This window comes from Grammomys surdaster, unplaced genomic scaffold, assembly GCF_004785775.1.
Source record: "Grammomys surdaster isolate TR1022 unplaced genomic scaffold, NIH_TR_1.0 194, whole genome shotgun sequence".
Classification (NCBI taxonomy): Eukaryota; Metazoa; Chordata; class Mammalia; order Rodentia; family Muridae; genus Grammomys; species Grammomys surdaster.
Window position 1 is genome coordinate 26,252 of NW_021604639.1, and position 27,531 is coordinate 53,782.

The 27,531-nt window shown below is 37.2% G+C and overlaps 1 protein-coding gene across 1 annotated transcript in view; it reads left to right on the forward strand.

Moving 5' to 3' along the window:
- Positions 1-904: 904 nt before the first annotated feature.
- LOC114623159 (succinate--hydroxymethylglutarate CoA-transferase) overlaps positions 905-27,531 on the forward strand; it is a 638,590-nt gene continuing 611,963 nt past the window's right edge. The window contains exons 1-2 of the mRNA XM_028769852.1: positions 905-1,018; positions 14,550-14,693. Coding sequence (XP_028625685.1) covers positions 905-1,018; positions 14,550-14,693 — 258 coding nt within the window. The remainder of the gene's footprint in view (positions 1,019-14,549; positions 14,694-27,531) is intronic.

The following is a 27,531-nucleotide window of genomic DNA, read 5'->3' on the forward strand; positions in this document are numbered from 1 at the left end:
CCTCCCTCCCTCCCTCTCTCTCTCTCTCTCTCTTTCTTTCTTTCTTTCTTTCTTCTTTTAAAGACAGGGTCTAGGAATGTAGTTCAGGCTAGCCTCAATCTCCTGGTCCTCCTTCCTCAGCCTCTTGAGTGCTAGGATTGCAGGTACACACTGTACCACCATTCCTCAAATATGTCCAGCTTTAAACTCCATCACTTATAACTTGTTTGCTTAGTTGAGAAATAAACAAACCTAATGTAGGTAAATGCATTTTGCTTCACTTTTGTCCTGTCACACAGAAGCGTAGGTAGTGTCTAGTGAGGGCTTCGAATGAGCTGAAGAGGTGACACTGGAGGAGGCCTAAGGAGAGAGTGTGAACCCCATATAAAGGGGAGCTGTTACTCAACTTGGCTTGCTGCCGTGGGAGAAGGGGCTAACACTGAATATATTTCTGACCATCCTTTTTTCCTGAGATAAGATTTCTCTGCGTAGCCCTGGCTGTCCTGGAACTCACTCTGTAGACTAGGCTGGCCTTGAATTCAGATCCACCTGCCTTTGCCTCCCAAGTGCTGGGATTAAAGGGGCACACTACCATGCCTGTCTTATTTTCTGACTTTTAAAGAAAAGTCAGAAATCATGTCTTATGTGCTATTCTTTTTATTTTTTAAATTGTTGCCAATTAAATAAAATCATTTCAAACTATTCTAAAGGCAGCAAAACAAAACAAACAAACAAACAAACAAAAAACCAAAATAAAACCACCCCTAAGGCAGAATGAGGCCAGCAACTCAGAAGGCTTTTGTTTCCTAGTATATAGTTATCTCTTACTGCTTCCACCAAGGGCCACACAGGTGTAATAGGAACAGCACTGCAGGTTTTTGAGGTGAGTGGTTTTAGCACACTGTCACACCCCATGTGGCACTGAATGCTTGTTCTTCTTGTTGCAGGATATGGCCAGACAGGACCCATGTCACACAGAGCAGGTTATGATGCTATTGCTTCTGCTATGTCTGGTCTAATGCACATCACAGGACCTGAGGTAGGTATTCTTAGACTATTCTTACTTATTTCTCATATTTTCCATGATTTATCTCATCAAGTTAAGCTAGAATTAATTTTAGAAAGAAACCAGGGGAAAAGAATAACTTTTTAAAATTAATTATTTAATTTATTTACATTATAGTTGTTGCCCCCCCTTTTGATCCACTCCTCCCACAGTTCCTCATTCCATTCCTCCTCCCTCTTTTCTTCAAGAGGGTGCTCCCCACCACCAGACCTCTCCCTTCGCTGGGGCCACAAGTCTCTTGAGGATTAAGTGCATCTTTTCCCACTGAGGCCAAACCACACAGACATCTGTTATATACATGCCAGGGGTCTCTGACTTGCCTGTATATGCCTCCTGGTTTGTGACTCAGTCTCTGAGAGCTCCCTGGGGTCTGGGTTAGTTGAGACTGCTGGTCTTCTTATGGGGTCACCCTCCCTTTCAACTTCTTCAATCCTTTCCCTAATTCAACCATAGGGGTTCCTGAGTTCAGTCCAATGGTTGGGTGTAAGGATCTGCTTCTGTCTTAGCCAGCTGCTGGTAGGATCTCTCCATGCCATACTGCCATCTGTAAGCACATCATAGCATTAGGAATAGTATCAGGCCTTGGTGTCTACCCCATGAGATGGATCCAAAGTTGCACCAATCAATGGGCCACCTTCCCTTCAGTCGATTCTCCATTTTTTCCCTGCAGTTCTTTTAGACAGGAAAAATTGTGAGTCAGAAATGTTGACTGTGAGTTAGTAACCCAATCCCTCCACTTGAGACCCTGTCTATCTATTGGAGGTGGACTTTTCGAGTTCCTTCTCAAAAAGTTCCTTCTTGAACATTTTGGCTACAGTCACCCCCATTGAATCCTGAGAGTCTCTCACCTCCTGGGTCTCTGATACTTTCTAGAAGGTTTGTCACCTTTCCCAGCCCCCAGGGTGCTTGTTTCCATTTATTCTCTTGGCCCTCTGGGTTTCTCTCCTGTCCCCCCATGTCTTGTTCTTGTTCCCCTTTTGCCCCTCCCCCTCCCTGCTCACATCCAGGTCACTCCTTCCTTCTACCTCTATTGATTATTTCCTTCCCACTTCTAAGTGGATTGAAGCCTCCTCACTTGGGCCTTTCTGCTTATTACATTTGTTAAGGTCTGTAGGTTGTATCCTAGGTGTTTGGTACCTTTTGGCCAATATCCACTTATTACTGAGTACATACCATGCATGTGGTTTTTGGGTCTGAGTTACCTTATAACTGATATTATAACTGATGATATTTTCTAGTTCCATCCATTTGCCTGCAAAATTCACGATGTCCTCATTTTTAGTAGCTGTATAGTATTCCATTGTGTAAATGAGCCACGTTTTCTGTGTTCATTCTTCTGTTGAGGGACATCTGGATTGTTTACAGCTTCTGGCTATCACAAATAAGGCTGCAATGAACATGGTGGAACATGTGTCTTTGTGGCATGGTGGGGCATCTTTTGGGTCCAAGAGCAGTATGGCTCTTCAGGTATAGAGTCTTCAGGTAGATCTAGTTCCGATTTTCTAAAGAACTGTAGATTGATTTCCAGAATGGTTGTACCAGTTTGCAATCCCACTAGCAATGGAAGAGTGTTCCTCTTTCTCTACATTCTTGCCAGCATGTGCTGTCACCTGAGTTTTTGTTCTTAGCCATTCTGACTGGTGTGAAGTGGAATCTCAGGGTCCGTTTTGATTTGTATTTCTCTGATCACTAAGGACTTTGAACATTTCTTAAGTGCTTCTCGGCTATTTGAGATTCCTTTGTTGTGAATTCTTTGCTTAGCTCTGTTCTCCATTTTTTAATTGGGTTATTTGTTTTGTTTTTTTTTTTTGGAGGTTAACTTCTTGGGTTCTTTGTATATTTTGTCCATAAATGTGTGGGTTTATTTCTGGGTCTTCAGTTCTATCCCATTCATCAACCTGTGTGTCTGTGTACCAATACCATGAAGTTTTTATCACTATTGCTCTGTAGTACAGCTTGAGGTCAGGGATGGTGATTTCCCAGAGAAGTTCTTTTATTGTTGAGAATTGTTTTAGCTATTCTGGGTTTTTGTTTATCCATATGAAGTTGATAGTTGCTTTTTCCATGTCTGTGAAGAATTGTGTTGTAATTTTGCTGAGGATTGCATTGAGTCTGTAGATTGCTTTTGGTAAGATGGCCATTTTCACTTTGTTAATCCCACCAATCCATGAGAATGGGAGATCTTTCTATCGTCTTAGGTCTTCGGTTTCTTTTTTCAGGGATTTGAAGTTCTTGTTGTACAGATCTTTCACTTGCTTGGTAAGAGTTACACTAAGATATTTTATACTATTTGTGGCTATTGTGAAGGGTATTGTTTCTTTCCTAATTTCTTTCTCAGCCTGTGTATCATTTATATAAAGGAAGGCTACTAACTTGTTTCAGATAATTTTATATGCTGCTATCTTGCTGAAGATATTTCTCAGCTCTAGTAGTTCTCTGGTGGAATTTTGGGAGTCACTTATATATACTACCATACTGTCTTTAAATAGGGATACTTTGATTTTTTTCCTTTCCAATCTCTATCACCTTGATATCCTTTTGTTATCTAATTGCTCTAGCTAGAACTTCGAATACTATATTGAATAGATATGGGGAGAGGGCCTCTTTGTCTTGTCCTGGATTTTAGTGAGATTGCTTCTAGTTTCTTGTCATTTAATTTGATGTTGTCTATTGGCTTGCTATATATTGCTTTTATTATACTTAGGTATGTACCATGAATTATTGATTTCTCCAGGACTTTTAACATGAAGGGGTGTTGATAATCGTGTGTTTTCCCCCTTGAGTTTGTTTATATAGTTTGTTACATTGATGGATATATCATACATATCCCTGCATCCCTGGGCTGAAGCCTACTTGATCATGGTGAATGAGGGTTTTGATGTATTCTTGGATTTGGTTTGTGAGAATTTTATTGAGTATTTTTGTATCTATATTCCTAAGTTAGATTGGTCTGAAATTCTTTTTCTTTGTTGGTTCTTTGTGTGGTTTAGGTATCAGAGTAACTGTGACTTCATAGAATGAATTAGATAGTGTTAATGATGTTTCTATTTTGTGGAATAGTTGAGGAGTATTAGCTCTTCTTTGAATCTGATAGAATATGCACTAAAACCATCTGGCCCTGGGCTTATTTTGGATAGGAGTTTTTTGATGACTGTTTCTGTTTCCTTAGTGGTTATGGATTATTTAGATAGATTACCTGATCTTGATTTTATTTTGGTACATGGTTTCTATCTAGAGAATCATACATTTCTTCTAGATTTTCCAGTTTTGTAGAGTACAGTTTTTTGTAGTAGGTTCTGATATTTTGAATTTCCTCAGATTCTGTTGTTGTTATCTCTCTTCTCATTTCTGATTTTGTTAATTTGGATACTGTTCTTTTGTTCTTCAGTTAGTTTGGCTAGGGGTTTGGCTATCTTGTTGATTTTCTCAAAGAACCAGATCTTGTTTTTGTGAATCTTTGTATCATTCTCTTTATTTCTAACTGGTTGATTTCAGCTGGGAGTTTCACTATTTCCTGTGATCTACTCCTCTTGGGTGTGTTTGCTTCTTTCTGTTACAGAGATTTCAGGAGTGATGCTAAGTTACCTGTATGAGTCTCTCCAATTTCTTTTTGATGGCACTTAGTGCTATTGAATTCCTATTATCACTGCTTTTATTGTGTTCCATAAGTTTGAGTATGATGTGTGTTGATTTTCATTGACTTCTATAAAGTCTTTGGTTTCTTTATTTAAGTCTTCTCTGACCAAGTTATCATTGAGCAGAGAGTTGTTCAATTTCCATGAGTATATGGGCTTTCTGTTGTTTTTCTTGTTATTGAAGTCTAGCCTTAGTTTGTGGTGGTCTGGTAGAACACATAGGATTATTCCAATCTTCTTGTATCTGTTGAGGTTTGTTTTATATCTGATTATATGGTCAATTTTGGAGAAGGTTCCATGAGGTGCTGAGAAGAAGGTATATTCTCTTGTTTTGGGGTGAAATGTTTTGTAGATATCTGTTAAATCCATTTGGTTCATAACTTCTGTTAGTTTCACTGTGTTTCTGTTTAGTTTCTGTTTTTATGACCTGTCTGTTGGTGAGAGTGGGGTGTTTAAGTCTCCCACTATTGTTGTGTGAGGTTCAATGTATGTTTTGACCTTTAGTAAAGTTTCTTTTATGAATGTGGGTACTTTTGCATTTGGGGCACAGATGTTCAGAATTGAGAAAAATCTTTGTGGAGTTTTCCTTTGATGAATATGAAATGTCCTTCCTTGTTTCATTTGATAACTTTTGGTTGAAAGTCTATTTTATTGGATATTAGAATGGCAACTCTAGCTTGTTTCTTGGGACTATTGGCTTTGAACACTTTTTTTCCCAGCCCTTTACTCTGAGGTAGAGTTTCTCCTTGTCACTGAGGTGTGTTTCTTGTATACAGCAAAATGCTGGATCCTGGTTCCATATCCAGTCTGTTAGCCTGTATATTGGGAAATTAAGTCAATTGATGTTGAGAGATGTTAAAGACATATTATTGTTAGTTTCTTGGTTTTTGTTGTTGTTGTTGTTGTTGCTGGAGGTGATATTATGAGTATATGATTTTCTTCTTTCGGGTTTGTTGTGAAAGATTAAATTCTTGTGTTTTCTTGGATGTAGTTACCTTCCTTGTGTTGGAGATTTTGTTCCTGTATCCTTTGTGGAGCTGGATTAGTAGAAAGATATTGTTTAAATTTTGTTTTGTCATGGGATATCTTGGTTTCTCAACTTATGGTGAGAATTTTGCTGAGTATATTATTCTAGGGTGCTATTTGTTTTCTCTTAGGTTCTGGATGGCATCTGCCCAGAATCTTCTAGGTTTCATTGTCTCTGTTGAGAAATCTGGTGTAATTCTTATAGGCCTGCCTTTATATGTTACTTGACATTTTTTTTTACAGCTTTTAATATTCTTTCTTTGTTCTATGCATTTAGTGTTTTGATTATTATGTGTCAAGAGGATTTTCTTTTCTGGTCCAATCTAGTTGGTATTTTGTAGGCTTCTTGTATATTTATGGCCATCTCTTTCTTCAGGTTAGGTAAGTTTTCTTCTATGATTTTGTTGAAGATGTTTTCTGGCCCTTTGAGCAGGATTCTTCACCCTCTTTTATTCGTATTATTCCTAGGTTTGATCTTTTCATTGTGTCCTGAATTTCCTGGATATTTTAGGTTAGGAGCTTTTTATACTTTGTATTTTCTTTGAACTGTGTGTCAGTATTTTCTATGGTATCTTCTAAGCCTGAGATTCTCTCTTCTATCTCTTGTATTCTGTTGGTGGTGCTTGCATCTGTAGCTCCTGATATCTTTCCTAAGTTGTCTATCTCCAGGGTTGCCTTCTTTTGTGTTTTCTTTATTGTTTTTATTTCCGTTTTTAGTTCTTGAGTCATTTTGTTCAATTCCTCTAACTGTTTTTGTACTTTTCTGTATTTCTTTAAGGGATTTATTTATTTATTTATTTATTTATTTATTTATTTATTTATAGCTTCTACCTGTTTGCCTGTGTTTTCCTATATTGTTTTAAGGGAGTTCTTTATATTGTCTCTAAAGGCCTCTACCATTTTTATGAGATGGGATTTTAGGTCATTATCTTGCTTTTCAGGTGTGTTAGGGTATCCAGGGCTTGCTGTGGTGGGAGAACTGGGTTCTAGTGGTGCCAAATTGCACTGAGCTCTGTTGCTTATGATCTTGCTCTTGCTTCTGGCCTTCTGGTTATCTCTAGTGTTAACTGGTCTAGGTGTCTCTGACTGTAGCTCGTGTTCTTGGCTGCAGGTAGAGCTCTCTGGCATGGGTTAAAGCAGGTCTCTTTAGAAGCAGGCAGTGCTGACTCTGGTTAGGGTGGGCCTCTTGTGTCTCTGGTTACAGCAGGCCTCCTATTTCCTTGGTTACTGTGGGCTTCCTGGGAGGGAGGCAGGCAGGCTGTGTCCTTGGTTACTGCAGACCTCCTTGGAGGCAGACAGGCTGTAGGATGTGGGAGTGTATAAGGCTGTTGATCTGGCCTGGTTGGGAAAGTGGACTAGAAGGAAAGTGGAGCTGGTGGCAGGGTTGGGGTGATCCCGAGTCAGCTGGGATCTGTATATTTGATTATTGCAAACCTCCTGGGAGGCAAGTGGGCTGTAGTGTGTGGGCCATATTGGCTGCTGATCTGGCTGAGAATGACTTTGTAAAATACAGTGTAAATGTGGTTAGTGTAAATGAGCTGAAACTTAAATGTCAATATGACTTCATGAAAAAAGAACAATATTTTTATTAATATCTGTTGGGTTGATGTGAGTCCCACATCTGACACCCCCTAAGGTGCTAGGGCTGTGGCTCAGAGAAGCAGAGGCACAGGAAGATGAGGTCCCTCAGGAAGCCGGAGTTCTTAGTTTGGGAGTTCCCGGTCCAAAAGGCAGCTGGGGACCGGCTGGTTCTTAGGCTCTTGGGCCCCTAGATGCTGCGGGGGGACCGCAGAATGGCTGAGAATGAAGTGGGGCCTATAGGCTGGATTTGCCTGCAGCTGAAGGGGAGGGGGAAAGATGAGCTCTGGCTGCGTCCCATGCTCCACTGTTCCCCATGGCAGATCCTGAAAAGAAGAAAAATAGTTCATAGTCTTAAGATGTTTATTGTCATGGCAGAAAATAGATGAAAACTATGCCCAAGTATTTTTAGGGTGAGCCTGAGGTTAAATACCTTTTGTAAGGAGGAAGGTCTGGGAAGAAATGTTTAGTTGGTTATGCCCCTCTGGCCTTTAGGTACCTCATTAATATGGAGATCTGTCTTGAGGCTGTGTTGCCTGTAGTCTCACCCTCTAACTGTGGAGGGGCTAGGGGGCATTGTCCTATGTGGTTGAAGGACCCCACTCTATGGAGGTCTCCCCTGCCTTGTGTCAGGAGCCTGGAGTCTGGGAGCAAATGCCTAAGCCTGCTGTCCTTTGCAGGGAACCCTGCGGAATCACCTGCTGGGTCACCAGGGTTTCAAACGTAGATCAACCAGAAATCAGGCTGCCTTTCATGGTCCTACAAATATCATGTGATAAACTTTTGATTTTTTTATTATTATTATTCAGACTACTATTCTAAGTCAGCTTTGTTTGACTTGGGAATTTTCTTTCATCAAAGAGAATGGCTGATGAGATGATAGATGTCCATTTCTGCCTGTGCTTAGTGAATATACATAGAAGACCCTTTTCATCTAGAATAGTTTAAGTAGTCATGTATTTGCAAATTTATTACTTAAAGTGACAGATACAGTTTTGTCTCATCTGCCATCTTTACTATGGCCTAAATTGTTTAATACTATGGTTCCTCTCCATTGATAGTTTGTTGCAGAATTTCTAAACGAATATATGTGTCCAAAATATGTTGGGTTAGATCAGAGCAAAGACTTTTGGGGGAAATTTGAATGTTATTGACATAAGACAAAAGCATACTATGAAAGCCTAGTAGATAAAGGTAAAAGACACCCAATTCAAACCAAACAGGCTGGCATTCGCTTACAGCAGGTGGTCCTCCTCTCAGCTACTTTTCCTTAGTTACTTCTAGATAGATCACTGCAGGGCTTAGATAAACTGAGGCAGAGTGATCTCCTCTAAATTTTACATTTAATTCAAAGCTACTATGAGGGTTTAATGTCGTAAGATACAAGGACCTTTGTACTTCTGTCTTCTGATGTTTCATTTTTTGTCACAGAAAATATTTAGCCCTTCCTTTAAATAATGAAGTGATTGATTTTCTTTTTGTTCATTGAGAGAACAGAAAATGGACATATCTGTCTTTATTCAATCCCTGGGCTCTCATTCGGTAAAGATGTCATTATTGTGAATGCTTTTATTTAAAAGCACTGAATTCAGTTTGAAAGAAGTGAAAACATTTGGGACCTACCAGTTTTTACCCAAGTTCTAAAATGAGTGAAAACTATGGAGGTGAAGACGTCCATGGTTCCACTGGTGAACTGCACTGCGTTCCAACAGTGTAGCTACACAGTGTGTGCTCTACCTGCTCACTTCTAAAAATTATTTTATGACTAGCTTACAAAGCAACCCATTTTACTGTCACTTTCATAATACTTTATTTTAGTTGACTTTCCTCATTTGCTCCTCTCCCTCATAACCTCTTTCCTATAAGTACACACACACACACACACACACACACACACACTTATATGTATTTAATGTGATTTTAGGTAAATAAAATATGAATCCTATGGCTGTTTCAACGTTCTTATTCATACTTTTAGTCCTTTCTCTCTTTCCTCTTGACCTCCTTACCAGCTTCTTCAACTAATTCCACATTTTTCCTTTTATGTTACCCCTATGCTGTGTTCCTCTCTCTAGTGCCCTCCCTGCCATGGTAACATTTTACTTTCTTGGTTTCTGTGGTTACTCCATGTTATATGCTCACATCTGAAGATTTGGAGCTAGGAAACATGTATAAGAGAGAACATGTGCCATTTATGTCATTTGGGTCACCTCTGTCAATGTAATATTTTTTAGTTCTATCTATTTACTTATAAATTTCATGATTTCATTTTTTCTTATGGTTGAATAATATTTTACAATGTCTGTGAACCACATTTTCATTACTTGTTCATCAGTTGAAGGGCATTTGGGCTGTTTCAGTTTCCTAGCTATTGTGATTAAAGCAATGATAAACCTGGCTGAAGTACCTGTTGAGTCCTTTGAGCACATGATAAGGAGTAGTAGAGCTGGGTCATATGGTCGATTTATTTTTAGCTTTTTGAGATTACTTTGTATTAATTTCCAGAGTGGATATACCAGTTTGCAATTCTACCAACAGTTAATGAGTGTTCCTCTTTCCCTACATCCTCCCTAGCATTGTTTGTTGATTGTTTCTTGCTCTTTGTCAATTCTGACTGCAATGAGATGACATCTCAAATTTGTTTTGATTTGTATTTCTTTAATTGCTAAGGATGATGAACATCTTTTGAAATATTTCTTAGCAATTTATATTCCTCTTTTGAGAACTCTGCATTTGGATTTGAATGGATCTTTTTTAAAAAAAAACTCTTTTGAGTTCTTTATAATATTCTGAATATTATTCTTCTGTCATATACATAGCTGGCAAATATTTTTTCCTTCTCTGTGGGCTTGCTCTTCACTTAATTGTTTCATCAGTCCTGAAGAAATTTTTTAGCTTTATGGGGTTCTACATGTCAATTGTTGCCTATAATTTATCCACAAGTGAAGTCCTCCTTTAAAAGTTCAAAAGAACTTTTTAGGAATTAAAATATAATTTTCATTTTCTCCATTCATTTTACTCACTGAAACTTTTCCCAAGTGCCTGCCCTCTAACCTCACCTACCCATTTTACTACTTCTCAAATTCATGTCCTCTTTTTTATTGTTTTATAGACATATAATTGTTATGTATGTTAACTTCATAAGATGCATAAATATAACCCATTGGATCTCTTAAGTGTTGTTTGTGTGAATTTGATTTCATGGCTTACAACTTGGTGTTGGACAACTAATTAGGAGATTCATTCTCAGGAATGTCTAATTCTCCCCCTCTCAGCAGCTATTAGTTCTGTGTAGATTTTTTCTTTTTTTCCCCTAAGGGAATATTTTTATTGATTTTTTTTGGAATTTTATGTAATGGACCCCAATCACACTTCCGAGTCCTGTTAGGGGGATAGTGAAAAAGCAATGATTAAGCTGAGGTGTTTGAGAGAAGGGAAAAGTAGAAGAGGGAGTACGGAGGAGGATAAATCACTAAAGACCTTTTTAAAAAGACATATAAACCCACTAGTATAGAAAATTTTTATACATGCATAAAAAGAGTTAAAATGGGCTTTTCCCATATCAGAGTCAACATTACCCATACAAAACAAATGACAAATGAAAAACCAACATAGGTTATGACAATTGCCTCCCAGAGGTTGAAAGTAAGTCTCTCTTGCTACAAAAACCTTGTACTTCAAGCACAGGACTCAGAAGATTCAAGCTCGTCTGAGGATTATCTTTCACAGTACTAAAATTTGAAATTTGATATCTCCTAATGAGGAGATTCATTCTCAGGAATGTCTAATTCTCCCCCTCTCAGCAGCTATTAGTTCTGTGTAGATTTTTTCTTTTTCCCCCCCAAGGGAATATTTTTATTGATTTTTTTTTTAGCAATTTATATTCCTGCTAAGGGAAGGAACCAAACAAAAGTCCTACCCAGCCAGGATTTCTTTGAAGCACATTTACTAACACAGCAAGATAATTCTGAGTGTTTGAAGCTGGCATTCATACCTTGGTAGTAACCAAAAGCTCTCTAGTTATACTTAAGGCCCACTCAAGGGGAAGGAAATCATGCCTGGTACTGAAACTCAGTCATCTATTCATATCTAGTGAGGTCATAGATCTTGGGTGAGAACATACAATCATCAGTTTTTAGATCAGAATAATTCTTAACTGCTTTCTAAATACTTGATTTTACAACTACAGATAAATTTATCTTGCATCCTCCTCATGGGGGGAAAACCCCTTCACTTTGCAGCAGAAAACCACAACTGGTGAAAATGTAGAGGACAACAACTCATAGGGTGCCTGTGCCCACGGCTCATGGAATGTTGCACAAGAGGGGCTGGTAGTTTTATAAGAGTGGAGGACCAGAAAATCTGCTGTAAGATTATATTTCTTAAGATGATAGGATATCTATCCATGATACTTCAAAATATGACTACCTAAACCAGACTAGAAAGAAAAATGGCAACACCAATGATCATGCTAACTGAGAAGGGGGAAATTAAACAGGTTCCTATCCCTACACAAAAAAACTGCAGCCACCAAGGGCCGTGTTGATATGACTGGCCTATGCAGTCACCTTAGGCCATCTTGATGTATGTGGTCCTGCTTCAGCCAAGGGCCATGTTCTTTTTAATACATTTATCTATTTCTTTAGACTTTCTAGTCCTTTGGAATATAAAAACTTTAAAGTATGTTCTCATAATCCTCTGAATTTTTTTGGAGTCTGTTAAGATATATTACTCTCATCTCTAATTTTATTAATTTGCATTATTTCTGTTTGCTAGTTTGGCTAAATACTTGTCAACCTTGTTATATTTCCAGAGTACCAATTCCTTATCTCATTCATTTTTTTCACTTCTAGTTCATTAATTTCAGCTCTGTTGTTATTATCACTTCTCATCTACTTTCTTAGGATGTTGCTTGTTTTGTTTTTCTATGGCCTTTAGCTACATCATTAAGTTATTTATTTGAGATCTCTCAAATCCTTTGATGTATAAACTATACATCTATAAAATTGATCTATAAAATTCCCTCTTATGACTGCTTTCATTGTATCTCAAAAGACTTTAGTATATTGTGTTTTCATTTCCATTCAGGTATAGAAAAAAGTTAATACCCTTCTTGCTATACCCAGTTTTGGCTCAGTACTGTGTTGTTGAACTTCCATGGATTAGTGTACTTTCTGTCTTCTGTAGTGTTCAGATACAATGAGAGATATGATTTAATTTTTCCTGCATTTTTTGAGATTTGTTTTGTGTCTTATTTTGTGGGAAGTCCCAGGGGCTGCTGAGAAGAATTTGTACTCATTAGTGTTTGGGTAAAATTATATACATATCATATGATTTTATGATGTCATTAATTTTCAGTCTTTTTAGTCTATTTAGTTCTTTTTTTTAAGATAACCTTTGTGATGGTTTGTAAATGCTTGGCCAAGGGAATGGCACTATTAGGAAGTGTAGCCTTGTTGGAGTAGGTGTGACACTGTGGGCGTGGGCTTTAATACCCTTGTCCTAGCTGCCTGGAAGCCGGTATTTTCCTTGCAGCCTCCAAATGAACTCTCAGCCCCTCCTGCACTATACCTGCCAGGATGCTACCATGTTCCCACCTTGATGATAATGGACTGAACCTCTGAACCTGCAAGCCAGTAACAATTAAATGCTGTACTTATAAGAGTTGCCTTGGTCATGGTGTGTGTTCACAGCAGTAAAACCCTAACTAAGACAATCTATTTATTGGTTAAATTGGTCTTGAATCACCATTTGTTAGTATTCTGGGATTTTTTTCCTTTGATTTTAAGTCTAATAGTGTTTCTTTTATGAAATTGTCACTATTTTTGGTACATATATGTTTAGCATTGTTATGTCCTATTCTTGGACTTTTCTCAATGAAGATAGTGTTACTCCTTTCCTCATCTGATTTGCCTTGCTTTGAAGTCTGTTTTGTCAGATATTAGAAGATTATGCTTGCTTATTTCCTGGTTCATTGATTGGAATATCTTTTACCTTCCTTTTTCCCTGTGGTGCTCTGTTTCTATATCTTGGATTATTTTCATAATTTCATTTAACTTTTGTGGTTTTCTGATCTTCATTATGGTGTTTATTAAAATCCTCTTTGAGTCCTTTGATAGTGTTTATTATTGCTATTTTGACACCATTCTCTTGTACATCATCTAAGTAACCTTTCTCAGGGACATTAGTATAGGAAAATATTTTTTGATAGAGACTTATTGTTTTGATTATACATGTTTGTTTATTTGCAGTGGGGCCTAGGTACCTGGAGTTCGATACTGTTTCTTATTATGGAAACCTCACCTGTGTATTGTTGAACGAGTGCTTTAAGGTCTATTTCCACATTCTATTATATGGGGCTTATTTAAAAGATAGGCAATTCAGTTTAAATGATGAAATGGAATATCAGGAATAGTCCTGGTTCTGCTCAAGCTAAGTGAAATTTCTAAGTTCAGAAGCAAACCCTTTGCAGAGTTAGAGGATTTTTACATGTAATCTTCTAGATCATTGTGGAAATACTTTGGACTTTCCTCAGGTAATGTGTGCTGTTGCTGGTATGGGTCTAGCACCCCCCTCTCTGAAGAGGGGGCAGTTCTTAGGTGGAGGGAATGTGTAGTTGGTACCACCAATCTTGTGTCTTTCTAGAGAAGGGAGCGGATGCGTTAATATCTTTTAAAATCAAAATTTAAAGTTAAATTTTAAAGTTAATATTTAAAGTGATGAGTTTCATTATGAAATTTTCACACATATGTGTCCTTATGTGTTTTTTTAAAAAGCATATGTCATTAGGGTATTTGCCAGCTATTAGCATGATTATAAGAAAATTAAACCAGGTTTTTTTCCTCCTTCTCTTCCTCCTCCTCCTTCTGCTGTTTCTTTTCTAAAACAGCATTTCATCCAACAGGAGAAAAACTGTTTTAACTCTTTCCTGGAAGATTAACATTTAAATTTAAATCCAACAATTCATTAATTTTTTATTTAAGTAAAATATGTTAAAAATGAATTTCAAATGTGTTTGTAAAGTTTTCTTGTTTCATTTGACTTGGTTTAGGTTGGCTTGTATGCCTCTTGAGAAATACAGTAGAAAATATACACAGCTGATATCCTGAATACTAATTTGTTGCATTTATTCATGTGTGTGTGTGTGTTCATGTGTAGATACGCATGCTTCAAATATAATTCTTTTATTTAGGTACTGAATGTATGAGAAATATAAAATGAATCAATATTCAATTTCTGTTTTTCCCATTCAATCCTCAAATCAGGATGGAGATCCTGTTCGCCCAGGAGTGGCCATGACTGATCTCGCCACTGGCCTTTTTGCCTATGGGGCCATTATGGCTGGCCTCATACAGCGTTACAGAACTGGAAAAGGACTGTTCATTGATTGTAATCTACTGTCATCTCAGGTACCAATTCATATAACATTTTAGTTGATATAACAGTGTATTTGGGTTATACCTTTTCTGATAGAATCCAGTGGACACATGTGTAAAACCCATTAAAATTAAAAAAGCAAACACACCCTATATCCTGCTTTGTTTTGAATGTATTTCCTTTCATAATGATGATTTTGTTGCAATTTAAACTCTGTTGCTTAATTAGAATTCCAGGGTCTCCTTGTACTAAAATGATTTCTATACTCCCATTGAGAGCACAGTAGGGTTCCTCTGTTTCACTGATATATGAGCTCTGTAACTTCCTTGGTGACATTTCTTCACATTTTATGTACCATGGACTCTCTTGTAAGTCTAGTGAAATATGTAGACCTTATCTTGGGATTGTATTCTTAAGTTCATAAGATGAGGCAGTTGAATTACAAAAGAAGTAAGTTATATGGAAATACATTTATCTCAATTTAAAAAACATTTTTGTGTTATAATATATGTTAGTAAAATAACTATGAAAATTTATGGAAATTGAACTATGGTAAATGGTCTGCTCCTATGCTGTATTCCCAGCCCTCTTTTTATTCTTCCTTTTGAGACAGTCTTATTAAGTTGACTGACCTTGAACTCAGATTATAGACCAGGGAGACTTTGAACTTGACATTTCTCTGCTTTAGCCTCTGGTAACATAATAGTGATTGCACCACCATTAACAATTTGATGTAATGTTGAAAAGAAATGATATCTCAAGAAATATGCAGGAGATAATATGATATGAAAGGATGTATAAAATTAACAGTGATCAAATCATAGATATTGCTTATACTCTGGTGGTTTCATTGCCTGTGTTCATAATTATTTAGGTCAGAGGTTGATGAAAATAAAGATATGTTTTTGTATACACTTATGTTATTTAACTCCTGGAACACTATCCAGAGACTCCAGAGTAACCTCCCCATTTAGACAGTTACAGCTACAGTGTAGTAGGCACAGGACTGGTGGAATGGAAGGGTTAATTCACTTCCAACATGACATTTTGCCTCCTTTACTGGATCGGACCCAGATGCTGTACCATATGTGGAAGTTGATTCTGAATAGATAATTTTTCAGGGATAGGAAAAAGAAAATATCTAATTTGTGCAAGGAGACATTTTACTGTGGGAAAATTACTTACTAGACATAGAGATCTCAGTTGGGAATTTTAGATTTAAGTGGCATACATGGGAAAATAGTAAACTTGGAACACTACATTGGAGAGTTTTTTCTCTTAGGCAAGATTAAGGAGGTGTATAGAAATAAAAAAGTCAGTATGGTTGATATTGAAATACTGTGTATGAGTTTCTAACAGCAACTTTGAATCACTGTTAGAATTTTAATGGTTTTACAAAAGGATAAAAGATCTCTCTTCAGATGAGTTATCTTGCTTTTCCACAGAAAGCCACAGATGGTAGTTATGGGAAGGAACTAAAAGTCTTTTCTTTTTCTGTGTTAATAGCTGTAATGAGCCTGAGGTAAGTTAAGTAACCAAATAAAACTTACATATACAATAAACGTGCAAGACATGAAAGTTTCATAGGTGTGTGAGATGTGTAATCCTATGGGTTTCTGAGCTTACTTTGTGGATCCTACTATCTTTGTCTTGAAATGCTTAACATTTCTGAACAGAAGATTTTTTTGTTATTTTTCATTTTTCACCAAGCCTCCTAAATTATGTAGAGAGTTTAGTCTATACAAATATTTTACTGTATGCTTACATTATATGTCAATTATTGATACATTAATTTTCAAAACAGTATTTATTATGATATAATAGAAGTTAAAAAATTCTTCTAGCACTAAATTGGTGATTCCTCATGTGAAATATGTTCTCACATGCAAGACTGCTTCCAAGTGGGTAAACTCATGGCCACATATGCACAAATGTCTGTCTGTCTCTCTCTGTCTCTGTCTGTCTCTATTCCTTCTTTCCTTCCTTCCTTCCTTCCTTCCTTCCTTCCTTCCTTCCTTCCTTCTTTCCTTCCTTCTTGTTTATTCTTCTGTCCTATAATATATCATGACCACTTCCTCTTCTCCCACCACTCCTCTCAGCCATCCCCCACTACTTCCTTTCTCCATCAGATCTATTTCTCTTCAGAGAAGAATAGGCTTCCTAGTGTTGTCAGCTAAAGACTACATAACAAGATACAAGAAGACTAGGCACAAACCCTCATATCAAGGCTGGATGAGGTAACCCATTGGGAGGAAAAGTGTCCTAAGAACAGGCAAGAGATTCATAGACACCCCCACTATTAGGAATCCCATAAACATGCTAAGCTAAACAACAACAGCATGTATGCAGAGGCACACAAAGTCGTGTGTGTATGTATGTGTCTGTGTATCTCTCTCTCTCTCTCTCTCTCTCTCTCTCTGTGTGTGTGTGTGTGTAGGCATGATGTCTATATTGATTACTGAGACTGTAAGCTTCCATAGTTTATCAAAAATGTCTTTTTTTGTGCTTTTCACAACATTGTCAATGCTCAGTCCCGTATTTATCAAATATCAAGCTATCAGTCAGTGGTATTGTTCTTTCAATGAGATATATCCTCATAAAAAGAATGAGGATTTATTTGAAAATTTAGTTTCAAGTTGGTGGCATTGTTTGGAGAAAGTATGAAGACTCTGGGAAGTGGAGACTTGCCAGAGGAAGTGTGTCTTTTAGGGGCAGGCCTGGTGTATTTATAGCCTGGCTCTATTTCCTGTTCTTTTTCTGTTTCCTTATTGCTAACACAATGTGAGCTGCTCTAGTCCTTTTGCTGTGCCTCTCTTCCTGCTGACATGCCTCCTTTGTTGTGATGGAATGATGCCCTGAAACTGTTAGCTAGAATAAACACACATCTTCCCTTAAATAGTTTCTTTTCAGATATTTGGTTAAAGCAGTGAGAAAGGCAACAAACCCAGAAAATTGATACTGGCACGTAGGGCTGATGCTTTTATAAACCTAATCATGTAGTTTTTAGGGACTGGTTTACATGAGGAAGAAAATGGAACTTTGGGCTAGAAAACCCCTAGAATGCTGTGAGAGGAGCTTAATGGGCCATTCTGATGGGAGTTCAGAAGACTAGAATGATAAGTGTTATGCAAATAGTGGAGGCCTGGGTTAGTGAGATCTAGAATTGGGCTTGCTATAATTGCATCTGAGTTAAGAAATTTGGCAGTATTCTGTCCATGGGGTGAGAACTTGTGTGAGGCTGAACTAAAGAGTAATAGTTTCATTGGTAGAAGAAATTTCAAGGCAGCATAGCATTCAGTTCATAACATGGTTACTTCTTAGTGTACTGATTCAGATTGATAGTGAAAGCAAAAAGATGAAATATGTGAAGTTTAGCAAGGAAAGTTGTGTGAGCAAGTTTTAAATTGTGGACTAGGAACAGGAAAAAGCATTCATAATTGTTAAAGAGTAACCTCATTGTCGTCAATAAAGAAGGTACTTGAAGACAATATCCCATCCATCAAAGGCTTCAAGTTGTAAAAATGCAAGTTTATTTGACAGGAGAAAGCAGACTGATTGAGAATGGCATAAAATAGGTTGTTTGCTAGAATCAATTGTCCAGGATAGTGATACTACAGACTAATCCACCAGGGTATGCCCAGGAAACGACAGGTATGTTTCAGTAGCAGACTTAACCAGGCTGGCAGAAGAACTTTGCAGCATGGTCTCAATGGTACTAATGGTTGCTAGTGTGAGACCAAAACAGGAAAAATATACCTTGTAGGTTAAGACTTCTGTTTGTACTTAAGAATAAATTCCTGTATATGTATTTCATTTGTTTGACCCACTGTACTAGATATGTTTAATCACATGTGGGCAGGAAATAAGTGGGCAGGAAATACTGAGGATATATGCTTGCCTGTGATTGGACCTGATTGGAAATGTGGTGAAATATGGGTTTTACATTCTTAAGCCCCTGCAAAGCAAGAGTCATAGCCGTTTTTCTGGGAATTCAGAGATGGACCTGGCCAGAGTCCATTCACTTAGCCAGTATTTAATTAAAGCTTGCTTTAAGTTGTTAATTGTAGTAGTAGTCTTATTCTTTTTGGCTTGATTTTAAAAGTTTATTTATTTATGTATATTGGTGTTTTGTTTGCATGCACATCTGCACGATAGAAGTGTGGTGCTATGGTTATAGACAGTTGTGAGCCACTATGTGGGTGCTGGGAATTGAACTTGGGACTTCTGGAAGAACAGCCAGTGCTCTTAACCACTGAGCCATCTCTCCCACTCCAGTAGTCTTATTCTTGACTGGTGGGATTAACTCTAGCATCAAAGATTCAAGACTGAGGGATCATGAAGTCTTATTCCAAAGTTACAGGGAGTTGTGGAGATGAGGCAATGTGTGGCAATGCTAGAGCCTCTGTAAGAGGCCCTGAAAGGCCATTTCATGAAGCTGAGATTTTATCAATCTCAGTTGCAGTGGAGGGCCCAGAGTGCTGGGAATGCCAGGGCTACCAGATATCTGCCAAAGAAGGAGCCAGCCTGTGCAAGAAAGAGCCTATGCATAACAGATCTGGAGACCAGGCTAGCCAAACCCTCTGGAGAGCAGAAGAATCTATCAGGGGTCCAAGATGCTTGATTTGGTACTTCAGGATTGTTTACCATGATGGGTTTTATTCTTCCTTTGGTCCATTTTTTTCTGATATGTTTCTCTTCCTCTTTTTTGCAATGGGGATGTCTACTCTTCCAATTATATATTGGAAGTATGTAACTTGTTTATGTATGCAATTTAACCCACAGTTAGGGGGTTGTGTTTCAAAAGACAATTTGGGCTTTTGAACAGTGTCAGGAATGTTAATGTCTATGGGAACTTTTGAGCTCAGTTGAATACATTTTGCATTTTTGAGTTGGCCATCAGCATAGTATGGGGTCAAAGACCAAATGTGGTTTGAATACAAAATGTCCCTTCTAGATTTATGCATTTGAGTGTTTGTTTCCCAAGTTGGTGGCACTGTTTGGGATTGTTATGGAGCCTTGAGGAGGTAGAATCTTACCAGAGGAAGTAGGTCCTTATCAGTAGACCTTGAGGTTTTATAGCCAGGTTTCAGTTCCTTTTCTGTTTCATGATTGCTAATAAAATGTGACTGACAAGACTTCTGCTCCTCATGCCTTCCCTGTAAGGAGAAACTTCTTTGATGAGGCATGATAGCTCTACTTACTTGTGGTTATAAAGGTAAGATTTAGAATACAGTTAAGAATTATATGGGTCTAGCAGATTGGTGGTAGTAGATTCTCTTCTAAGATTCATGAATTCAACTAAGCCCAAGGAAATTTAACTAGGTTTCTAGGAACAGACATGATGATTTCCCTTCTGTTGAGTGAGCCTTAAATTAATTTGCACAGCTGTTGATTATCACCAAAATGTGAGTGCCACTTATTGTATTATCTTAATCACTTTTCTCTTGCTGTGATAAAACACCATGAACATAGAAGGAAGAGTTTATTTTAGGTTAACAGTGCCAGAGGGTTAGAGTCCATGATATAGGAATGGAGGTAGTGGGTGATGGGTGACTAGTGTAGCATCTAAAAACTCTTATCTCCAACCACAAACAGGAAACAGAGAGGGCTAACTCGAAATGACATGAGTCTTTTGAAACCTCAAAGTCTGTGTTCCTTCAGCAATGCTGCACCTCCTTATCCTCTTGAAAGAGTCACTGATCAAAGCTAGCATCCAAATGCCTAAGATTTATGATGGACTCTTTATTCAAACTACAACACGCAGTGTTATGGTAATCTTTCTGTGCTGGTCATTGTTTTGTTCATAGGTTTAACAGCTTGGAAGGACACTAATTGTTTTATTCCTTTGGCAGCTTGCATACTACTTTCTGGCAGTATGGGAGTTTGACTGCAGGAAGGAAACTTTCAGATTTTAAGTGTATACATTTAAAGTATGAGTGTACACTTTTAAGTGTAAGTGTGTACACGCACATACACTTAAAATCATTGCATATAATTTTAGGTAAATATAAAATAATGTGATTGCTTGAGGCTTTATCAAACAATCTTAGTGTTATTTGTCCTCCTCCCCTCCTTTTCCTTCTGTATTGACTCCCCTCTCCCAGTTAGAGACTCCTTCTAGTTTTTCTGTTTTTGTTTTCATATCACCTGAATCCTGCTAGTCCCCTTTAACCCCTGCCCTATGGTCCATTTATACCTTCCTGGTTTCTGCAGTAATTCTATATTCACATCTGAACACTTGGAGCTAAGAATCACAGTTGAGAGAGAATGGCATTTATCTTTCTGTTTTTTATGCAATGTTTTAAATTATTTTTTTTACAATTTCATATGTGAGTATAGTATTTACATCCTTTCTATTTTTTCCTCCTTTCTTCTAACTCCTTCCAGACCCCAGCTTCCTCTCAAATACACAGCTCCTTCTTGTATAATTAAGGTTACATTATCTACACATATCACACATACCCTACTAAGTTCATTTATGTTCTTATGTTCTTGTGTTGTTCTTATGTTTGAGTGTTTGGGATGACCACTTGGTATTGGTTAATGTATCAGGGGGCTTGTCCATGGAGAAAGTGTGTTCCACTTTTCTCAGCAGCCATTGATTGCCTGTAGCTCTTCATATAGAGGTGGAGCATTGTTACCTTTGCCCTATGCACATTTGTTTGTAGACTGATGAGACTATTATGCAGCTAACCACATAGTTGATGTTTTGTGCTTGCAGCATTCCTGTTATTTCTTGAAGACACTATCTAGTAGCAGGTATCCTGGCCCTCAGATTTTTATTTTATTTTATTTTTTAGCATTTCTTATTCATCCATAATATTTCCTGAGCCCTAGGTCTAGGGTTTATTCTAGATAATACCAATTTGGGATGAGCGCCCAATGGCTACTTATTCTCTGCATTTTGATGAGTTGCAAGTCTCTGTGATAGCCTTCATGTGCTAATAAAAGAATCTTCTTTGATGAGGGTTGAGAGCTACACTTATTTGTGGGTATAAGGATACATATTTAGAGTATAGTTAGAAATTATTTTGATTTAGGAAACTGGTAGTAGTAGGTTTTCCTCTAGGGCCCATGACATCTCCAACCATGGGAAGTCACCTAGGTTTACAATACCAGGCAGGAACTAATTTGACTTGCATGTTTTGATAACAGTCCATCATTGAAGGATGCAAAGACAGGACTAAGGTAGGCCAGGAATCTGGATACAAGAATAAAACAGACCATGGAAGGGTGCTTCTTATTGGCTTGTTCTGAATGGATTGCTCATCCTTCTTTCTTATACAACCTAGAACTACTTATCAGTGTGTGGCACCTCCTACAGTAGCTGTACTCTCTCACATTAATCATTAATCAAGAAAATGCCTCACAGACTTGCCTATCAGCCAATCTTATGGAGGTGTTTTCTTAATTGATGATCTTTCTTCCCAGATTTCCCTAGCTTATGTCATGTTTACAATAATGACAATCACCACTACCACAAAAAAAACCATAAGCAGCACATCTTCTTTGACAGCTTCCATAGTACCTTTCAGTACTATGAAATCTAGTCCTCAGAGAGGAGGCTTCCAAGTCAGTATCAGCTTGATTCCCTCAAGTCCCCTGTGTGAAGTGTGTGGTGTCTTCACCATTAGGGTGCCAACTTCAAGTTCGAGGAGACAACCAAGAGCAATGACAGTAGGTTACATTGATTTGGGTTTGTCTTGGACACTCTTTGACCAGTAACTCAAAGGGAGGTTTCCAGTGCCTGGTGTAGGTAGTGTTTCAGCTGTGGTTGGACACCACATGATCAGTTGTTCCTTGTAGTATGATTAATTTTTGCTTTCTATAATGGTCTCCTGCTGAAAAAAGAAACTTCTTTGATGAGGGATAAGATCTACACTTATTTGTGGGTATAAGGATAAGTGCTTAAAATGTTAGGAATTATAATTGTGTGCTGGCTAATGTTTGGTAAACTAGCTATAAACTACAGTCATGTGGGAAGAGAGGCCTCGATTCAAAACCTCCTACACATAGATTGACTTGTGGACTTTTTTCTTTTTCTGATTGGTGATTGATGTGGAAGGCCCATTGTCGTAGTGCTTCCCCAGGACAGATGTTCCGGAGTCATATAAGAAAGTAGCTGAGTGGGTCACGAAGAGTAAGCCAGTAGGCAGCATTTCTCTGAGGTTTTTACTTCAGTTTCTGCCTCATGGTTCTAGCCTTGAATTCATTTCCTTACTTTCCTCAGTAATGGAGTGTGACCTGAGTGTTGTAAGCTGGAATAAATCCCTCTACAAGTTGTTTTTGGACATGGTGCTTTATCACAGTCATAGCAACCTAAGACAAGTGGTTTAGGAAAGTTGTAGTAGTTGTTTTGTTTCATCCTCCCCTGTGGGCCACAAACTTATTAGTCACGGGGAGTTGGCTAAGTCTCTGTTATCAGGTATGATTTACCTCTTGTTTAGTGTGCTTTAAGTCCTATTAGAGAACTGTTGTTTACCATCAGGATGTATGTGCAACTATTGCACCTTGCCATCCTCGTCATTGCTGTGGTTGACATTAATCATTTTTGGGTACAGTTTTTGATTGCTTTTGTATCATAGCAGATCACATATTGTCTTCCATTACTATGAAAGCTAATTCTTGAGTAGGAGGCTTTTGGGTCATACCAAGTTTAAATGTTCTCAATCCTGTGTCCATAGTATACAGTGTCTTCAGCAAGAGATTATTTACCACCAACTTGGTTGGGAGACAACCAAGGGAAACAGCAATAGCTTAAATTGTTTTAAGAGTCTGTTGTACTGCTTTGACCCACAACTCAAACGAGGTTGGTTGGCACATTTTTTTTGTTTTTTGGTCTGCTTTATTCTGTCCTTATATCTCTGCCTCCCTTCCAACCCTTAATACCATCCTAATCCCTTTCAACCCCCCAACACTAGGTAGGAGGAAAAATGAGGCACTGCCTTCTTTCAGCCAACAAAATAGGCTACATCCTGTTGAATAGGAACATTGAGTTCCTTGGGGTAAGTCTAATATTCTTAATCAGGATATCTTCAACTTCACAACAAACCTCAATATCAGCAACCAGTAGCAGGAGTTGCCTCCCTGAGCACCTCTGACTCCCTTGTGGCTCTGGCTTTTATACCTTCTCCAGAGTTCCCAAAATTAAACTATCCACAGCTGGCAAAGATCACTCCCATGTTAGTGCATGAGACAAATCATAATCACCTTCTATGAAGCAGCCCATTATCCCACAGTTGGGATTAAAACAAAATGCAATTTCACATAACATAATTGGATTTTTAAAGAAACCAAATTTTTACTACAGTGTGTTCTTTTGTCAGGTGCTGGGATTTTGTTAGTCCATGTCTCTTGGAGGCACTTGTCCTAAGTAGTGTAACTTCATTTTAACTATCTCTCTATATAATTATCTTGTTCCATCTATTTACTTGCAAATTTCATGATATCATTTTTCTTTATATCTGAATATTACATTGTATATATGTACCATGTTTTCATTTTCCATTTACCAGTTGACAGATATTTAGTTTTTGTTCATTTTCTACCTATTCTAAATAGAGCAACAATGAATACATCTGAGCAAGTACCTATGGAGTAGGATGTTAAGTCTCAACATGGTTTTAAGTTGCATTTTCCTTATTGCTATGACTGTTGAAACTTTCCAAACATTTCTTAACTATTATGTTTCTTCTGAGAATTCTCTGTTCATATTTATAATCCCATTTTTAATCTAGTCATTTGTTTTCTTGATTCCTTGTATTTTGACTTCATTGTATAGTATAGTTATTAATGCTTTATCAAATTTGGAGCCACCAAAGCTTCTCTCCAATTCTGTAGGCCTCCTCCTCACTTGACTGTTTACCTTGCTCCTCATAAGTTGGATTTTTTTTTTTGAGTTCCATGAGTGTTCTTAGGTCCAGAATGAGTGGAATTCCATTCAGAATGTATTTTCCTGCACCTGTGTCTTATAAGATGTTGTATGTATTTTCTTTTCACAATTTCAGCATTATAGGTTTCACCTTGAGGTCTTTGATCCATTTGAGGTTGATTTTTGTGAGGGTGTTAGATGTGGGTCTAGTTTCATTACTTTATATGTGGATAGTCATTTTTTTTAAAGCAACATTTGTTGATGATACTATCTTTTGCCAGTGTGAATTTTAGGGATCTTTGCCAAATGTTAGCTGGCTCTTATTACAATTATTATTTAGCTTTTCTATTCTTATTCCATTGAAGGCCTTATATGCTAATATCGAGAAAGTTTTAGGTTGACTGACTATTGTCAATTGGATTGAGTCTTGAAGATCAGAACTTGATAAATGGGTTAAGCCATACCCAACACTAGCTATTGGGTTAACTCTATTCAGCCCATATTAGGATTGGGGAAGAGATGGTACCTCAAAAATGACATGGGATTTTCTTTGAGGGGGCCTATGGATGTTGAGTAGATAATCCATAACTATTTTCTGTACTGGCATACAAGGTTGTTTAAAGATGCAATTCAATAAAGGATGTGAACACAACATTATAAATTGTAAAGTATTCTATTGATGGCTAGCATTAGATTTGTTTGGTTAGTGTAATATATTTCACAAGGTTAGATATGTGCTGAGGTTGAAAATTACATATTAAAATTATTATTTGATTATTATATTTATACCTTTTAATAATAGAGAAATATTAAGTTCACCTTATCTTTCAATTTTAAAAACATATGTAGAGTCCAGATGCAAAAAACAAGCCCACAAAGTGTATATAGGAAATGTTATTTTTAGGTCCTTTTCAAAGTATCATGGTAGGAAATTTCTCTTTTTAAAAGAAGTATTCTTTTTATTTATTTTTATTTTAAATATCTGTTCACCCACATGTAGCACATAGCACTTGTTTTTAGTTTTAGCTGCCTGGAAAACAATTTTTTTCTTACAGTGGTCAAAGACTACTACTTGTTTTGATCACATTATATAGAATGATGAATGACATTCAATGTCAGCCACTAAAAATGTGATTTTGAACCCTCTTAAAAGTGATCTACTGTACAATAGACAAATTATGCTTGATTTGAATGGTAGCTAATTATTAACTCAAAGATGATTGCCTCAACCACAACAAAACCATTTCAGCAAGTTCACTGTGGAGACATGATGGTGCCCGGGATGTGGTTTGTAGTGGGCACCAAATATTTTGTAGTTTCAAAGCTATAAACTTTTAACCCTTGTCATAAAATTCTTTTGATTTTCTTTTAGTCTTAATGTGATTTAAAGTTGTTCACTCTAGATTGTCTAATGTCAGCATCTAAATACTGTGTCCTTAGATGATATTGGTAAAGAGCAAGGAAGTGGGTGTGGATGTGGTTCCAATTACTCTGCTGCTCTTACTCTTCTGTTGTGGCTTTCAGAAATATCTTTTGTAAGTTTAATATCCTTCCTGTACGTAATTGTAACCAGGCTTCCTTAATTATCCTATAGTGAGTTAGTGTTTTAGTTCCACGGTTATTTACATAGATAGAGCATATTGTCACTTTTGATGCCATGATTTGAATGTTGTTCATATTGTATGTTCATATACATGTTAGGATTCATAAAAGTTTAACTCATTGTAGTAACGTTCTATATTACAAACATGTGCATTCCTGTGACATTTGTTATCTTGTTCTACAGTTGTGTTTGTAATGTTCAGTAAGTTTTATAAAGTTTTTTTAAAAAGTTAATTTTATTGAAGTATAGATACCATACTTTATATTTTATACCATAAAATTCACTTTAAAAGTCAACTTAATGTTTTTAAATAAATTTACAAAATTACAAATCTACCACTACAAATCAGGATTTGAAGTGAATATTCATATAGTATTCTCTAGTTTCATGAGAGGCCAGAGCAGAATTGGGAAGAGAGCCAGAGCTGGGCTGATTCAGAAGAATTCAGGGCTTATTTAAATGTCTGTTACCCTAGGAAATTGACATTTATGTTTTTTTTCTACAAAATGCCTTAAAAATTGTGTAACTGCATTAATATAAAGATGAATACAATTCATTATTTTGCTTGCTGTTATTACATTCTTTTTTAGAAAGAAATTAAAAGTAAACATTTTTATGCCCCTAAAGTACTGTGGGCATCAGACATTATGTCTATTGTACCTAATAAACTGGTTCTGGAAGAATCATGATAAGAAATTTGTTTTGCAGTTACTTATTTGTAAATGTGACAAATAAATGAGGTGGAAAAAAAACTTTGTGCATTCAGGAAGGAACTGGAGCTAAAAACAGGAATTCTGTTGAGGTACACGTAGGACACTGAAGGTATAGAAGCACATAGTTGTGGTGAAGGAAGCTGAGAGAGTACAGTAGGGAAAGAAAGAGCAGTAATATCAGAAAGTTCAAAAGTTTAGCAAGAGTGATTTGGAATTTTAATATCTCTTCTAAGAGGCCAATTACATTCTTGCTTTGAAGACCCCATCAATCCTTGCATATCTGTTGTCAGTTTTTGCAATTAAGTTTATTTTTAAAAAGTTTATATGTATGTATTGTATTTACTTAATTTCCCCCTAATTATCCTCCTCTCAACCCTCCCATATTTTCAACTCCCCACTTCCTCTCAAATTCATGGTCCTGTGTGTGTGTGCGTGTAACTGACTGAATTGTATTGGATGAACAATTAGGGAGTTCATCCCCAGGAGAATATCAATTCTCCTTTGTTCAGCTGTTAATTACCTATAGTTCATCATTTACACATTCATTTTGGCATGTCAATTGGTGTTGTCAATACTCAGATCTTTCTTTAAGCAAGCATATTGTTGAAAGTTCAAGGATGTAGCTTCCTGGTAGTATATAGATGATACTATTTCACAGTAGACTTCATCATCCTCTGGCTCTT